General features: G+C 38.9%; 1 protein-coding gene across 2 annotated transcripts; it reads left to right on the plus strand.

Moving 5' to 3' along the window:
• Nucleotides 1–64: 64 nt before the first annotated feature.
• LOC139140293 (uncharacterized) lies at nucleotides 65–17,390 on the plus strand. 2 transcript variants are annotated; one of them, XM_070709442.1, is made up of 13 exons: nucleotides 65–179; nucleotides 990–1,073; nucleotides 3,916–4,102; nucleotides 6,724–6,879; nucleotides 7,443–7,579; nucleotides 8,433–8,590; nucleotides 8,770–8,952; nucleotides 9,417–9,506; nucleotides 10,062–10,160; nucleotides 11,163–11,285; nucleotides 12,684–12,818; nucleotides 13,325–13,441; nucleotides 14,069–17,390. In XM_070709442.1, exons 2-13 carry the CDS (start codon nucleotides 1,040–1,042, stop codon nucleotides 14,180–14,182), a joined length of 1,533 nt encoding a protein of 510 aa, XP_070565543.1. In that variant the 5' UTR covers nucleotides 65–179; nucleotides 990–1,039; the 3' UTR covers nucleotides 14,183–17,390. The 2 variants fall into 2 exon arrangements, with proteins under 2 accessions (XP_070565543.1, XP_070565544.1); XM_070709443.1 differs by lacking the exon at nucleotides 65–179 and having other exon boundaries at nucleotides 792–1,073.
• The last annotated feature ends 522 nt before the right edge of the window (nucleotides 17,391–17,912 follow it).

Genomic DNA, 17,912 nt, shown 5'->3' on the forward strand with positions numbered 1-17,912 from the left:
GAGACAGTTGCTATCGTAAATGGGGTCACTTTATGAGTTCATTACACGTGGGTCAACATTGAAACGGACTCAAGTGATACGTCATCCGGATCCGTTCGCAATTGTTGTGTGGTTTCGTACCGGCTGTTGAGTTGTGAAGCCAAACCGGCCGTTAGCAAAAAGTGTCTCCTCTCATAACAGTAAGTAATGTACAAGATAGACAGTAGAGACTTCTCTGCTGTCTATGTTTACAAATACATGTAGTCTTAAATCAATGAACAAAGAAGCAGCAGACGGACCTAGGCTACAGTTTTCAGGCAGAAAATTAGGATGTTGACCAAATAACTCGTTGGCAGCTCATAAGGTATAGTGGACGGACGTCTCCTACCTTATGAGCGGCTAACGAGTTATTTGGTCAGGGCGATAAGCCCCACGTTGGTGATCTGCAGAACAAATTAATGAAGGGGACTAGGGAGGGCAATTAACAGATATAGACTGTTTTCTTTGAAATACTATACAGAGATAGCTGGGGTAAAGTAATAGGCACACACTAGACACAGGTAAGGCTTGTATAATGAAAAAAAGTTTAATATATGACATTTTTTGATCATATTCATAACTTCTAGAGTAAAATTGCTTGCGATACCCTGTAGTGCAACCTGATTCGTGTCCTTGTCTCTGTCGGCGTGTCACATGAAAGGCGAAAGGTCACATGGTGCACGATCTGGGGGTCATTTATTGGAAATGCCAATGCACCGATTATTCATAGTAAGATCTGAGACTGCGTATATGTATACCCATTATCAAACTCTGGTCAGCTGGTCAGCGACCTCGCTGATACTGATGAGCGAGGTCGCAAAAACCAAAAATCACCGACCGCCTCACCGTAGCGCTACAATTTTGCAGCTATGGTCAGCTCTGTTTTCTGAACACCCCAGGCTGTGTGAGGGAGAGAGGCATTTTATCCTTGAACAGCTATTTATAGCATTGAAGAGTTTCTTTGTACATAGGGAACCCCGGCAAGGATATTGTCGTTGGTACGTCAGCCGTGTGCAAACTAATGGCGGATAGACGTGCAGGCACTACAACCACAGGTACGTATAGCAACAGTGTGACCATGGACGTACCTCCTGTGGTACGCACAGGGAATGGAGTAATCTTGTTGTTTTGTTGTTGTTGTTGTTGTTGTTGTTGTTGTTGTTGTTGTTGTTATTGTTGTTATTGATGGTGATGGTCAATTTAAATGCCCAGTGATGAGCGACCCATCACCATCGACCGGGAAGTTCAAATGTGATCGATTTTGACCGGGTACGACTTGGAAATCGCCGTTTTTCCACTCGTTTGCAGGTCGGTAGTTCAAGTGAAGCCCAAATTAGGTCAGTGAGATAAATTTCAGTGCCTATGATAGCACATTTCAATCGATCGCTCGTGAATGGGGTGTTTTTTCTGGGCCTTGAAGGTGGCTGATGAGCCTTGATCAGGGGCATCTCGATTCCACCCTTGGTTGTATAATAGGACGGGAGTGACGTTGGGCGACCTACGTCGTTTTTTGGTCACGATTACAGTTTTCTTTTACAATTATCTACAACATCGACAAACAACAGCAAGGAATGACACATTGTTTTTTAATATTTTTTATTATCGTCATCATCATCATCATCACCATCAACAACAACAATAACAACAATAACAACAACAACAACAACAACAACAACAACAACAACAACAACAAGATTACTCCATTCCCTGTTGTGGTACGTCCATGGTGTGATCGGGGCTCAGAATGACCACCTGACCACTCAACACCATGATTTTTATGAGGTGAGATTGGTGCCGAAACAATTGTGTTAACATTATTTCATTATGTTTACATTATTTCGTATTGTCAATTTGTTTGCATTTTTATGTTATTATGTTTACATTTTTATTTCGTTTTCTCATTGTGTTTGCATTCTTATTTCATTGTCATTGGCATTTTTATTATATTATGTTTACATTTTTATTTCATTCTTTCATTTTGTTTGCATTTTTATTATATTATGTTTACATTTTTATGTCGTTTTTCTTATTTTGTTTCCAGTTTTATTAAGATATATTTACATTTCATTTCTTTAACATAAATGAAAGAATGAAATAATAATGTTAACATAATATAATAAAAATGCAAACAAAATAAAAGAATGAAATAAAAATGTAAACATAATGACAAAACGAAATATAATGTAAACTACATAAAATAATGTTAACACAATTGTTTTGGCACTAATCTCACCCCATAGATTTCTAGGGTGTAGTATGTTCATTATAAACACTGACATTTCTATTAAAAGCGGTAGTGTTGTGCCGAATCCGATCTGTTCGGTCGGGGAAAAGCTGCATTAATTACGAAACTTGGATAGGCCAGGGAAATCAGGGTTACCCACATTGAGAGGAAATTCCATTACTGTGATATATGGATGGACTTTTGTTTTGAAAAAATAAATTTATTCCAACAAAATGGCAAAACAAACAAAACAAAACAAAGCTACATTAATGTTAATGTATTAAGCTAACTTACGAATTTTACAAAGCAACTCGTCTGAAAAGAATAATGAATGAACGAGTTAAGCTTTATTTGCGTCTCAAGGCCACCGGCCCATATGCAAAGAGGGATTACATCTGATATTTTCTGTCGAGTCCAAAATGAGTGAATAATGATAAACAAATCACATAAACAGTATAATACATGCGCCACACAACGTTGTAAAAGTTACAATACATAACAACGATTCAGTGAAAACAGTCGTACACATGTATAAATCTCAATCTGATTAAATCAGATGTACAGTACGGCGACGTCTACTTACGCGTACGCGGTATTCTCTTGCTGTCGCCTCTACAGCGTAAGTAGACGTCGCCGTACTCTATATCTGATATTAATCAGGTCGGTTTAAAACTCTATTCAAGCATTTTCTCTGAGCTTGAATGCTCTGTAAACAAAATTACAAAGACTTAGTCTTCTGAGACACATGAACTCATACATTTTACAAATTTGTAATAATTTGGTTCAAGAAACAGATCTATGGTAAGTATTGTCATAAGATGTTGTACAGTGGGTAAATAACAAGAAAGTGATACTCATCTTCTACCATATTCATTACAAATATTATAGAGCCTGTCGGCTGGAGCAATTTTGTATCTTCTGCTTTCCTCTATTGTAAAGGGAAGAACCGAACACTGAAAACATGCAAACATTCGAATAGCTTGAAAGTACAGATATTTTCGGGTTCCAAAAGACTCTTAAAGTGAATATATGTACGAAGCTTCGGTTCCAACGCTAAATTTTCTATTCAGCGTTGTTTAAAAACATCTCTAACTATATTTTTAAGCGTGCAGAAAAAAACTGCTTGTGGAAAAAAGAATCATTTAAAGGGACTAAGTCGGCCATTTTTTATGAATTTTTTTTGATACGAGATGCTACTTATATTATTTGACATGTTGAAAGATACTAAGTGAATGGGTGACCATGCACATATTCGACCCGGTTTTAGACACGATACATGAAACCATCGCGAAAATGAATTAACGGTCATGAACATTAATTCATTTTCGCGATGGTTTCATTTAAGTATCAGCATTTGTGGTGACACCGAATTTTACTCTCTGGAACTTCTGACCACGCAAAGTTCATATCCAAATCAGTATGCTTTCTCTCAAGTGTTGATATGGCTAATATTAAAAATCAGTTTCCTACAAGCTTTCACCAATATTAACCCACGATTTCGTCAACATACTGGCTCATCTCACAACAATCTTTATGCCAGCCAAATGGCTTGATTGGACATCAGATCAAGATGTACAAGGCAGAATTTGTGTTCTTCATTATCACTGGTTTAGAAATATACATCCACGAATTTGCCACATGAGCCAATTTTCCATCGAAAACTTCAATTATAGGAGACGAGACCGATGTCCGCTCTGACATGAAGGACTTCTGGGCCGCTCACTCCAAAGATGCGACAGTGGAATCTATGATGCATGACACAAAAGCCTCGACTCTGACTGAAATGGAAAGCAAGGAAATAATGTCAATGTTACCAAACATCGAAGGCAAGAGAATTCTTGAACTGGGAGCTGGTATCGGGTGAGTCAAAATAGGGTCTTCTGAACGGTTGTTTTGATGCTCTTTGGAAATGTTGATCATTTCATCAGAAAAATTTGTTCGAAAATAACACGAATACTAGGTTGCGGCTGAATCCCTTTAAAGGCACCATTTTAATGTACATACACCGAAGCTTGGCTTACGTGCAATAACGGCGCTGTGCACCCTAACCCAAGTACAGGTAAGGAACTGGACATAAATTACAGGGGGGGGGGGGGGGTGGGCGGTGTTTTTCGAAAAACCGCTGCGTAAAAAAAGTGACCCTTCAAAAGTTCATGCACAAAAATTAGTGACCCTCCCCCTTATCCGTGCATGAAAATAAGTGACCCTCCCCTGTTACTCAATACCCCCCCCCCAAAAAAAAAACCCGCAATGTGTTAAAGACCCCCTTCTGACTTGCTATACTTTTTAAGTCGCCCTCCCGAAAGGAAGGCAAAATGTGGCCGATATAACGCGTTGTCCAAAAAATATCAAATCATATGTGTGTTATTCATGTAAATGTACTTTGCTTGAAGTGGCAGGTAAAAAGTGCATGCCTGTACAAAAAATGTAATTTTTAGATTTTATCGATAATGTTGATTCACTATACATGTAGTCGACTATAAGAAAACTACGAACGTGTATTTTCCAGTATAAAACTAGCTATATCTGTTGATATACAGATGTTTAATAACTGATATAGATATACTTGATTAGCATGGGTTGTTTACAAGTGCACATGTGAACAAGATATTTGATTTGGAATTTCTGTCAAAAGTTGATCCACTATACATGGGAGTCTATGACAAAACTATACATGGGAGTCTATGACAAAACTGTCAAAAAATTTCAGAATTAAAAATTTGCACTATTTGTGCATATATGGATCCTGAATAATTGACATAATTGTGCTTGATTAGAAGAGGGTGGTAAAATGTGCATCTGTGTACAATAACTTTGTTTTTGGAATTTCGCATAAAATGTTGATCCACTATACATGGAAGTCTATGACAAAACTGTAAAAAAAATTTTCAGAATTAAAAATATGCACTATTTGTGTATATATGACCCTGAATAATTGACATAATTGTGTTTGATTAGAAGAGGGTGGTAACACGTGCATCTGTGTACAATAACTTTGTTTTGGAATTTCACATGAAATGTGGATCCATTATACATTGTAGTCTATGAAGAAACTATGAATAATTTTTTTTAAATACAAAACTTGGCAAATCTGTGTATTTATATATGCTTGATTATTGATATTTATGTTCTTGATTAGACTAGAGTGGTTACAAGTCCATGTGTGTGCAAGAAATTTGATTTTGGAATTTCACTGAAATGTTGATTCACTATACATGGCAGTCTATGGTGAAACCCTATGAATAATTTTTTTCCAATACAAAAATAGGTAAATCTGTGCATTTATGTACACTCAATTATTGGTACTAATGTTCATGATTAGACTAGAGTGGTTTCAAGTCAATGGTTGTGCAAGAAATTTGATTTTGGCATATCACTTAAATGTCAATTTACTATACATGGTAGTCTATGATGAAACTATGAATATTTTTTTCCAATACAAAAATAGGAAAATCTGTGCATTTATGTACACTGATTATTGGTATTAATGTTCATGATTAGACTAGAGTAGTTTCAAGTCAATGGGTGTGCAAGAAATTTGATTTTGGAATTTCACTGAAATGTCCATTCACTATACATGGCAGTCTATGATGAAACTATGAATAATTTTTTTCCAATACAAAACTTGGTAAACCTGTGCATTTATGTACAACTAATTATTAGTATTAATATTCATGATTAGACTAGAGTGGTTTCAAGTCCATGGTTGTGCAAGAAATTTGATTTTGGAATTTCACCAAAATGTTGATTCACTATACATTGTAGGCTATGGGGAAACTACAAATAACTCATAGGTTATCTGATCCTAAATTGTTATTCAAAAGTTGTTCGACCTGAAGCTTCCAGTTGTTATTGATGACACTATGCACTATTCTGAAAAGTTTGTATTCTGTCAATGTCCTCAAAAAATAAAAAATGTACATACAGCGACATGAACGTTTGACACCGACCTATACCCAATGTATTGTCAATGGGAGAATGATGTCAAATAAGTAATCTCCCAAATTGTTATTGAAAGAGTCATTAGGGACAGTTATGCACAATAGTGTTGAATAAGTAGAAATCATGATAACTTAAATCAATGTGGCTGCTTGATCATCAATACATTGTTTATTATACCTGAAATTTGCGCCCGAAGGGCGCGCCGAAAATGGTAATGGCAGAAAATAAAAGTGCCAGGAGGTATTTTTTCTTTTTTCAGTATTCCATAACGTGCACATGCAATTTCAGCTTTGATGCATGAAAAAGGTGACCCTCCCCCATAGGCTTGCACAAAATGTTATGACCCTTCAAAAATGCTTGCGCGAAAAATGGCGACCCACCCCCAAAAAACACCGGCCCACCCCCCTGTAATTTGTGTCTAGTCCCTAATTTCGAAAAAAAAATACCATAGCAGAACCAGCTTGTAAATGTGTAAATTCCGCAAAGCATGGAATGTGTTCTAAAACTGACACGATCATGATAAATATCGCCCTCTCCAGGCGGCAAACGAGACTATTCGCAGAAAAGGCAGCCCACGTCACGGCGGTAGACTTCATCGAGACATTCGTCGAAAAAAATAGACAGAGCAACAGCCATCTAGAAAATGTTGAGTTCATCCAAGCTGACGTCACCAAGCTTGATCTTCCCGAGCAGAGGTATGGTTTTCGAAAGTCCATCTGCCCCCACAACATCTTAAGATATCAAAATTTACACTTGAAGAATTATGGTCCACATCGTTCTCGCGGTAGAAATCAATTTAATTCCCATGCCCAATCTTGATAAGGACATCCAAGCTCGCCTTATATTATTCCCCAAACAGAGATTGCAACAATAGAAGGCGTGTTGCTTTATCAAACCAAGAAAACAATAACCGAAATAAAGTCTGCCCTGATTTCTGTGTGTGGGCAAGACTTTCGGCGTGATGATACTTAAACGGGTTTATACAAGCTCCATTCGTGGGGTTCGACGATACAATAAAAGCTTCTTGAAAGTATCAATGAATTTCAAGACAATTTTATCTTGTGGAATGGCGAATATTCTTATTTGCCATAGAACAAAAGAATCCTACCTAAGCTTTGGTCGCAAAACAGACACTGAGTGTAAATCTAAGTAAATCAAAGCAGCACCGTAAAAGAGCTAGTATTTTTTATCATTATATTTCCAATTTTCAGGGGAGAAACTTGTTGACCTTCCAATTTTATCCTCGCGTCCCTTTCAGCTATGATATTGTGTTTTCAAACTGGCTGATGATGTATTTGACTGATGACGAAGTCTTGAAGCTGTTTACAAATACTCTGATATGGCTCAAGGAAGGCGGTTACATGTTTTTCAGAGAATCATGTTTTGGTCAAGCAGGTATTTATGTTGTCATGACAATTGTTGTTTACTGCGATAGTTCACTGTCCACATGGTTAACATATACTAAATTTACGTAAAAGGTTGATGAAGACTTTGTTTCAGTTCAACGGCTGTACCGAAACAGGTGATCGCGGCCGAAGCAGCTCCTTGTGAACGAAAAGACGCAACCAAAGTTTATTTTTTCAAAGTCTTTCAGTTACTGTAATTTGAGAGCTACAAAAGTGGTGAACTATGAACTTGCATCCAATGTTGCATTTTGCTTCACATTTGCTCGACAATCATCGCCAATTTTCGGGAAGAGGTAAAGTTTATCAACAGGACAATCGCACAGCCGCAGTCGGGACGACCCCCTAGCTCCCTTTAATATTTCATAATACGTGCTACGGTAACAGATTTTGTGAGTAATATGAAATTCCTAAAATTTATTGTGCTGTTAGAAATTCCACAGATTCTATGGCGTTAAATCTTTTCATGGAAGAGTGTATTCTTTCATATTTTTCGTCACTCTTTTCTGACAGACTTCGATTGGAACTAATTTGGGATAATTGGATGGTGAAGTAATGTCAGTTTATCTGCAAATGTAAACTCATATGCTTTTCTTTTTAGATTATACACTTGTTTTTATGAGTAATTTGTAATATTGCTACATTCAGCTATAGGGCACCTAACACTTTTGAGAAATTTGAGAATTATAAAGATCAAATTAATTAGTTCTAATCTGCGCATTGTTTCATGTCAGGAATCAGTCATTCAGGCTTCTGCGATCCCTTTTCTTACGAATAACGAAAGCAATGCCACATTTCCGTGAAATAGTGAAAAGTTTCATGTATTTTGTCTTTATATCTTTAAGGTGACTTTGATCACGGCGAAGACAATCCAACATTTTATCGTCTTCCAAGTCAGTACAACGCGCTCTTCCACCGCGCGTTTCTGCCCAGTGGAAAGGACGGCGATGAATCACGTGGATTCGAAATCATTTTCAGCAAAACTGTGCAGACATATGTCAAGGTAAAGGTCCTAACGGCTTACGGTTGGTGAACGTCTCTGAGTGTTGTGGCTTCCCGTCGACACCTCACTCGACGGTTTTCCACCATACATGTATGCTGCCGTGCTTTGTCGATCGTTTTCAAATTTCAGCACGTTCACGCACTGAAAAGTCACGTTCGATTCTCGTTTGCCTTTTACAGGTGAAGCATAATCGCACCCAAATCTGCTGGTTGCTACAGAAGAAACGTATCGCTGAATACCGTGGGTACACCACTTTCCAAGCCTTCCTTGACAACCAACAATACGCGAAAAAGTCAATCCGTCAGTACGAGAGAATGTTTGGCGAAGGAAGCATCAGCCCCGGGGGCCTAGAAAGAGCTAAGGCAAGGAATAAATGTCTTGCGTCTCTCTTTGTTTGATGGGTACTATCCGGTATTTGATACTCGCAAAAATGTCATAAGATGTCAGTATGTAGCGATACTGAAGAAATTGTGTTTGTTTGGGAACTAGCTTTAACTCTTTTTCGGTAACATGTCGAGAGACAGCTTTCAAACAACTTACGTTCCTACAAAACAGTCTGAGACGAAGAACCGCGTTGAAAAGCCGGCGAATTTGGTCACAGTGAGTGAGTGTTTTACTTGAAGACATTCATATCACTAAAATACATACCAAATTTCGAAATTCGACTTCTGATTAGAATAAGTGGCAGAGCATGCTAAATCCTCTGAACTCATTTGATTTACCGAATCCAAAATGTTTCGGGGTTTTGGGCGACCAGATAATCTAGCGGATGAATACATTTACCATAAATTGCCAGCTCACGTTGACTTGTTATCCTTTGTTTCAGGAATGTATCAAGACGTTAGCTTTAAAACCCGGACAGAAAGTTCTCGATGTAGGTTGTGGAATTGGTGGCGCAGCTTTCCATATGGCTGAGGTATTATCGTACCAAAATAGAATACACAGCATTAAGACACTTGTTCATATAGAAGGCTAAGCTGTGAAATGAGAACAAACGAATGTACCTAACTCATATCCGGGTGTTCAGTTCAAGTGAAATATTGTTGTACGTACATTCTACGACCCTGTGTTTATTCGAAGATTTTCGGAAGCGGTGTGCCATCTCTATCATCCCGCAAACAACATTAAGTCTTGGCATTTTCGTTTGTGAATCTATCATTTTGCTTTAAACCCCTAGCAAACAACCATATCAGGCTTAATTCTGCACTGGGGTGGACTTTCCGCTCGCTTTAAAGCCCAGCTTTGCATGTTTCCCATTTGGAAAGTGTTCGATTTCGAATACTACGGTGACCTAAACCATCAACATGAAATTATAAAATACCAGGATGGAAGGTCATGTTAAGGTCATAAAAATGGTCTGTTGGACAGCGCTATATGGGAACATAAGGTTCAAAGTATTCAACGTTTAATCATCATAGAATATAATGTTAATTGCACTGTTATCATCAGTTTTGAATTTTACATATTACAGACCTATGGTGTAGAAGTATTGGGAGTAGATTTGTCCTGTAACATGATTGAAATAGCCATGGAACGAACTGCTGCTCCTGCAAAGACAGAAAATCTACAAGTAGGTCGAACATGAACGCGTTCTTACATTTCCGGGTTCCACATGCACTCGCACATTTTCATGAAGTTGGACCAGAGGTGACGTCACCAAAATCTCCATTAGAGTTCCTCAACAACAATATGTACTAGTGATATAACGCACATTTCTCCATGTTTAAAGTTCCAAGACAAGTTGGACTTTTCGTCAAGGAATTTTTTGCACACAAACTGAGCTTGTAACCAAATTAAAGTATATATTTCTGCAAGCCTAGATATTCGCAAATCCTGTGATTTGTATTTGTAACCAATATTAGAATGAGGATCATGTGACAAAAAGTTGAATAACTTCTTAAAAACCATTTCACCTTCCCCTTTCAAAACGTTGCCGTGTTTCCGGTTGAAATTTCCAACAACGACAGAAAGTATAATGACCTTGAAAAGTGTGTTTTTAATTTTTTTCTAGTAACAAAATTTATAAAGGTGCAAGACTATCGCCAAGGGATTAATCACCAATAAGAAAATCATCATGTCTTTGAAAACGATCTACAACCACTAACAAATATCGTAAAAAAAAACCCTTTGCAAGATTTATGCAGCAATTTTAATCACTCAAGTTTCGACTTTTCAACACTTCAGCGTTTGTACGGGAGAAGGTGAAATCCGATTTTGAGAGGTTATTAAAATTGTACGCTACGTGATTCTTATGTAAACAATGATTGCATTATTTAACATCTAGTCTTTCAGAAAATGCAATACTTTCATGAGGTTGTGAACTGAGTCCCCGCCCCACAGAATTCACTGTTTGGAATGATCAATACTTGTCTCGGAACTCACATCAAGATCTAGGCATCGTTTTCACTTAACTTTAATCTGTATTTTTTCATGCCCAGGCTGTTTGTTTTACCCTCGTCTGAGACTCAGAGAATGATAGCGTGAAGTGTGGTGTTAATGCAAAGAGTGAGCGCGCAATTTTAACCTATATTTAGTGACGTACTTGGTTACAATTTCTTCTCTCCTTACTCAGGTGCAGTTTGAAGTGTGTGACGTCACCAGACGAGATTTCGATCCGAATGCTTTTGATGTCATCTACAGTTCATATATGATTGTCCACATAGCGGAAAAGTCATCGCTATTTGCCTCTTTGCTGGTAAGTCAGGGGACTCTTTTAAATGTCATTCGTGAAATCAATGTTGGTGCACATGCTTTGGTTGGAGAGGAAGAAAAGCAAAGAAATCCCAACGAAAAGTAACAAAATAAAACAGTTGTGTACTAAAGACGCTGCTGTGTTGAGGAGGAAGGGTACCCTTGTATATATTTGTAAAGAAACTGGTATAAGTAGATGGGGACTTCAAATTAAAATCACTCGCCTTGTAGCCACACTGGATCACATCGTCAAACAAATTTGATACGAATAAATGTATCGTGGCATAATCCTTGTACTAGCTTTGAACAAAATCGGTTGACATGCGTCTGAGAAATAGCCTAAAATTGCATAAACTGGCTTCATCCTTCGATGGCTTCATTATCACGCAAGCCTAATCGTGGACCTCAGACGCCAACGTCCAGGTTCTGCTAGACTTGGTTCAAGTCGGTAAATTTTTAAAAAATAAAAACATTCATAATAGTTTATCTTGTGTCTCTCCTATTTCGTACAGACATATTCGGAATTTGGTAGCCCAGGCCAGGTTTTCCCAGCGATTGCATGAATGCGTAACCTTTGAGTCTGCGCAGTATAGTGAGTTAGTTTCTGCCGGACCCTGTGATTCCGGGTGAAACTCCCTTGTATAGCGTTCACCCGACTCATCGCGTCCACTCCACTCACGCACACGTTTCACAGGAAAGCACAGTACAAATCATTGCGTTCAGTCAAACATTCACAAATCACAGACTTGAACCAAGTCTAAGGTTCTGCAAGCTATTACCAAATGCTTTTGTGTATGGAAATGTATTGCTTTCCAATCAGAATAGACTATCGACAGTCACTTGCACACTTTCTGTCTCTTATTGGTGTTGTCTCTCGTACATACAATGGGCAAAGCGTAGCGCCGAAGGTACGATCTGGGCATTCCGAAAGCAGCTGGGCATAACCACGAGTGCCGAAGGTACGAGGGACCCTTGTATCAATTTATGATTTCGCTTGCGATTCCCCCCACCGTCGTATATGCGAAAAACTACATATGATCAATAAGAGATAGAAAAGGCACAAGGGACTGTCGACGGTCTATCCACACAGCAGTCCCTTGGGTTTTCAATCGACAGGCTGTCACTGCTGCATACACAGACGGAAAAACAGACAAACAGACACACACAGATAGACAGAACGACAGACTGGCAGGAATGCAGGCATCGGAACATTGGCCTGCGTGTTTGAAGATGAGCGGTAATAAACAGGAGAAAACTGCCCTTTAAACACCTTAAGTTGCCATGAAAGTATCAGTATTATTACACATGAAAGAGTGCATTTCATTTAGAAAACGTAGGAATTAGCAGCCTGGTTGAGCTTGACCTACGCGGCCACTGTTTGACTCCTTTAATTTTCCTGTAGAAATGGACAAAGCCCGGTGGAAAACTGTTAATCAGTGACTACTATTGTGGTAGTCCGGACGATCATTCAGAAGATTTTAAAGAGTATGTCAAACAGAGAGGGTACACCATGTGCACCACGGCCAAGTTTGGTGAAGTGAGAAAATCTTTGTGGAAATTAAACCTACAATCATAACGATGGATTTATGCCCTGCACGGTTAATGGGAAAGTATCCGATGCAGACATGGTAATTAGGGTAGGGCTAAACGATCTTTGAAAGGGGTGGTAAGCACAAGGATACGTATTTTATGCTTTCGTAGATTTGCATATCTATGATATCAAAGAAAGCGGAACATACTCATTCTGTCCAACATTCTGAGCTGCCTTCTACTTTCAATTGATATGCATGCGATTTTTTTATTGTTTGGCACATGGTTTTACAGTCTGTTCATGATCTTCTCCGCGTATCTTTTCCAACTATGGCCACCTTTTCTAAGATGAAACAATATATCTGTCATCATTTCATCCAGTTAACCCATATCTAGAGTTGCCTCCCCATGGCGTGTGTATCTCAACATCAGATTTTAATGAGATCGATCATCATCATGAGGCGGCACATGCGCACTTTGACAAGTGAATGGACCTGTTTTTGTTCTCGGCAGTTACTTTCATCCGCTGGATTCATCAATGTCAAGGTCGAGGACAGGACGAATCAGTTTACTGAGATTCTCAGGCGGGAGAAGAAACGGCTGCAAGAAAAGAAAGAGAGTTTCGTGAAGGTGAGCAATCTTATATGACATCTGTAGCAGTATGAGACTACAATGCCAAAGTAAGCTATGCAGGGACCTTGCATTAACCCTTTAATACAAACGTAGAGCACTTTTTACCCAGGGACTAAGCTTATGGGTAGACCAATTGATGCCCTTTGAAATGACCCATCCATCCAACGACCAAGTTTCCTGCATGCTTTCGATCACACGTCGGCGAAGTGGCACCATTCGAAAAATATAGAAGGGGCGCAATGCTAAGCTTACTCGTCTTTAATTCCAAAACATGGCTTGAAGTGGGGAGAGTTTGCTAATGATAATAAGTCATGGCCACATTTTGCGATCTTCATATGCCATTATTACTTTCACTTGACCTAACCCAAGCTTCATCACGTGTTCATGAGACAAACATGAGAAACCCCGTGGGGAGCAAATTCAAATCTCTTAGCGTTCATAGAACTCTGAGAATGTTGGTGCGAGTGTACGCGTATCGACCCTGAACTCTGTGCAACGTTAACTTCATTTCCGTAAATTTCAGAAGTCCTCAACTTTGCTTCAAATTGAAAGAAACCCGCGTGTAATATGAAAAATTCCGGGATGTATTACTTAATAAATTCATGTAAACTATTAAATATGCAGGACTTTTCAGCAGAGGAATACCAGAACATACTCAGCAGCTGGGACAACAAACTGAAATGGTCCGAAGCTGGACATCACAGACTTGGTGTATTCTATGCAGAGAAGCCAGAGTAGTTTGGGAACGGATTAGACTAGCATCTGCTATTTTCCGTTTCCGTTTACCCTTTATCACAGCACAAATGATTAAGGGTAATAAAGATTATTATTATTGTACTTGGGCCTCAGCCCAAGTACATTTGTTTTCATTCCGTGGGAAAAAACTCTGTAAGGTATAACCATTTCTGGCTGAGACCAGGGAGGGCAAAATGTCTTGGCTTCATCTTTCTTGGCATAATAAATGGCGTAATGATGTTACTGAATGGAAGTGCTGCTCTCAGCCAGTCTTGAATAAGTGAGATGTGAATATTAATGCTTCTCTATCTGAGTTTTTGCCATAAAATCTTCTGAATATAATCAAAATGTGCATCGAAATGCAACAATTAATGCACCCTCCGTTTCCTAGGCGATGGCACGACCCTTGCTACACCCACTGGACGAGCCAAAGTGGGAGGGGTAATTTCAGTTTGGTCGAACAAGAGGGCTCGAGACCAGAATTTAACATTTAAACTTGAAACATGTTTAATCGCTGACAAGATGTGGACTAGTGTTAATCAAAGCAAAAGTGTAAAAAGGAAAGGTTTTATATCCCGGACACAATGAAAAACATTACGACTGGAAACTGCACCCCCAGTTGAGAATAGTAATGCCCACAGCGATGGAGAACACTTATCCTTGAGCTGAGAAAACCAGACCATCATTTCGAAATAGAGCTGCAGATTCGAGAAGCTCGTTCAAAATAGCTAGGTACACCCCATAAAGGGGTGGTTTCGAGTTTTGAGGGCAAATTTCGCCTCCTTCATATAGAAATCGTACGTTTGTTTTTCCAGGAGAACACACCATTTGACACAAAATTTGCATGTAAAGGGGTCGCCAGTAAGCACGTGGTCAAATCTGGCATAAGAAACAATATGAAATGTTGGGTAAAGCCAGTCCAAAATAAACTGATTTGAACTTTTGTGTTTTGTAATTTATACCACTGCAGTCACATTACCTTTTTGGACAACATCACTCAATGTAATACGTTTTGAAACTGAATACTCCGACGTATTCTGTGTCTCCTTTGCTAAAAAATACAGTATTCCGATTACCATGTAAGGAGATGATGACGTCAAGACATAGTGCGTTTGGTCCTGGATGGTGCACGAAGTTTTGTCAAGGTAGCTTGTGTATTTATTTCCTAAATGGGAGAGATTAGGGTCGATCTAAACAAAGGCCGAAGAATGTTATGATACTCTAAGCGAGCTGAACTCTAACGCGAATGGTTGGATAATTTGGAGGATGTCTAGAATGATCTCGTCTCATTAAGATTATTTGGCGGTCAGTATTAAATTTTAACTGCGTCACAAGTTTGCGAAATGAATATTCCGTCGAACAGTCAACGAACGATATTTTAGAAATCTGGAGACATGGCACATCGCATTTTTATTTTAGTATTTTATATTTTACAAAAGATTTAAGAAGCAATGATTTTGTCGAAAATTCTGAAAAAAATATAGGAAGATTTGATCGCGAACACATTTTCACTTGGGGTCAACTAGCCCTGCGTACGATGCTGTGTGTTCCGCTACAGCTAATCGCCCCGCTCACCACAGCCCTGCAAAGACCCGTACGTAGGGTCGGTGACTTCAAATCCATTGGGACTTGACGTAAAAAGCCAAATTACTGCCGAAATTCAGCGTTCTTGGGCCCAAGTCGTATCCCAGCCTACCTCAGCTACTCGATCGCTTCCAAAAATGACAGTCTTTTATTCACTTCTCGTAAATAACCGTCGATGTCGGCAACTCTCTCGCTAGCCCTGCGTACGATGCTGTGTGTTAGCATCGTACGCAGGGCTAGGGTCAACATGGGGTCGCAGCCATGTTGCCTCAAAACTTTTTTCTGTCTGCACTCTAAACTCAAAAATGTCGGATATGAACCTGAAAAATCTATGCAATTTTGTCAAACTTCGGCGAAATTTCAGCCTATAGACAAAATTTCATCTAGGTAAGGTAAATTTACTGAAATTTGATCGACAAATAATCCTGAGCTTGAACGTGACAGCTCGCCTTCTCCGGGAAGTCAAGCATCCAGCTGCCCATACACAGTTGCCAGGTTTATGAGATTGTTTTCAAGCGACGGCGGCAGACCGTACGGGGCTCTGGATATGAACCTACCGCCGATGTAGCTGTAATAACTGTTGCATTGTTTTTAGTGCCCACAGACGAAGTCCTGGGGGAGTTATAGGTTTGGTCATGTCAGTCCGTCCGTCCGTCCGTTCACGCAGATATCTCAGACATGCCGTGGTCAATTTCTTTCAAACTTTGCACAAGAATAGTACCCGACCCCATACAGATGCACGTCGATTTGTTTCACAATGCGATCGAATTTGGCCGTGTTAGAGGACTTTCTAGTTTACACCTCCATAGACTCCCATGTATAAGGCAGTTCTCCATAGACTCCATGTATAAGGCCAAGAAAAATAAAAATTTAGTTTCTCATCGTATTCATATTTCCTAAAGGATGCAGTGACAGAGTGTTTTGTCCCACGGATAAAGTCCAGGGGGCTTATAGATTGGGTCATATCCGTCCGTGAGTCCATCAGTGAGTCCATCGGTTCACGCAGATAACTCAGACCTCTTTGACAAAATATCATGTGACCTTGGTGACCTTTGACCTCAAATATACATTATTGTCCATAACTCAGTAACCACAAGTGCTAAGGCCAAAAAAAAAAATGTTTCTGGTCAGGTCTTCCTTTAAAAAATGGTGCGGCGATGCGCATTTTATTTTATTTTATTTTATTTTTTTCCCTCAAGGGAGGGAGGAGGGTCAGTTTTATAGTTTTATCAATAAAGTCACATATATACCGTTCATGCAGTCACTGATCATGCCCCTCAAAGAATTTTCTCTTTCTCTTCAGCCATTTTGGTTTGGTGTCAGCCACGGCCGCCGGCCACAAACAGAAAAAAAGGGTGACGCGCTGTTTTTCAAGTGACGTGCGCACTGGCTGTCCAGAAACATTTCTTTTCCTTTTTTGGCCTAAACCTTTCATATTTGGTGTGATGGGACACCTTATGACGCCACATATTGTACCTCATTAATTATGCGCATATCTAATTTTGAGCGAGCCAATAGAGCTAGAGGTCTGATTTTTGGTATATAGGGATAAGGGACGGACCATTAGATCTTGGGAGGGGGGATGGTCAAAAACAGAAAAAAAAAATTTTCAGAGCAGAAAGTTAGGAAAAAAAAAATCTTCAAACTAGTTTGCAAAATAAAAAAAAAATAAATAAGAAGACAAAGGCGTAAAAAAAAAATCTGCAAAAGTCTTTAAAATTTTGAATTTGTTTTAGATTTTACCGACAGAAAGCAACTTTCTGTATTTTTTAGTACATCCTCCCGGCACATTTTTAATTTTAATTTATACATTTAGAGTGACTGTATCCCTTATACTGGAAGTTGTGATTATCTTATCTTTTCAGGACTTTTGTATTCTGATCACTTGAAAATTATGAAATTACAGAACCTGTTTTCTACTTGTTTCCTGCGTACAAACCAAGCAGGTACACTAGGTAAAACATTGAAACTATGGTATGGTTGTCAAGACAGAAAGTTGTATTTGCCTTTTAAGATCAAGGTAAACAGATGCAGGCCACATCAGCTTCATTTTTTTCACAGCATTTTATTGCAATGATGAATGCAAGAATGGGTGAACAAGTAGAAACAGGTCAATAATGATAAAACAACATATCAAGTCATTATGTAT

This window comes from Ptychodera flava, chromosome 9 (assembly GCF_041260155.1).
Source record: "Ptychodera flava strain L36383 chromosome 9, AS_Pfla_20210202, whole genome shotgun sequence".
Lineage (NCBI taxonomy): Eukaryota > Metazoa > Hemichordata > Enteropneusta > Ptychoderidae > Ptychodera > Ptychodera flava.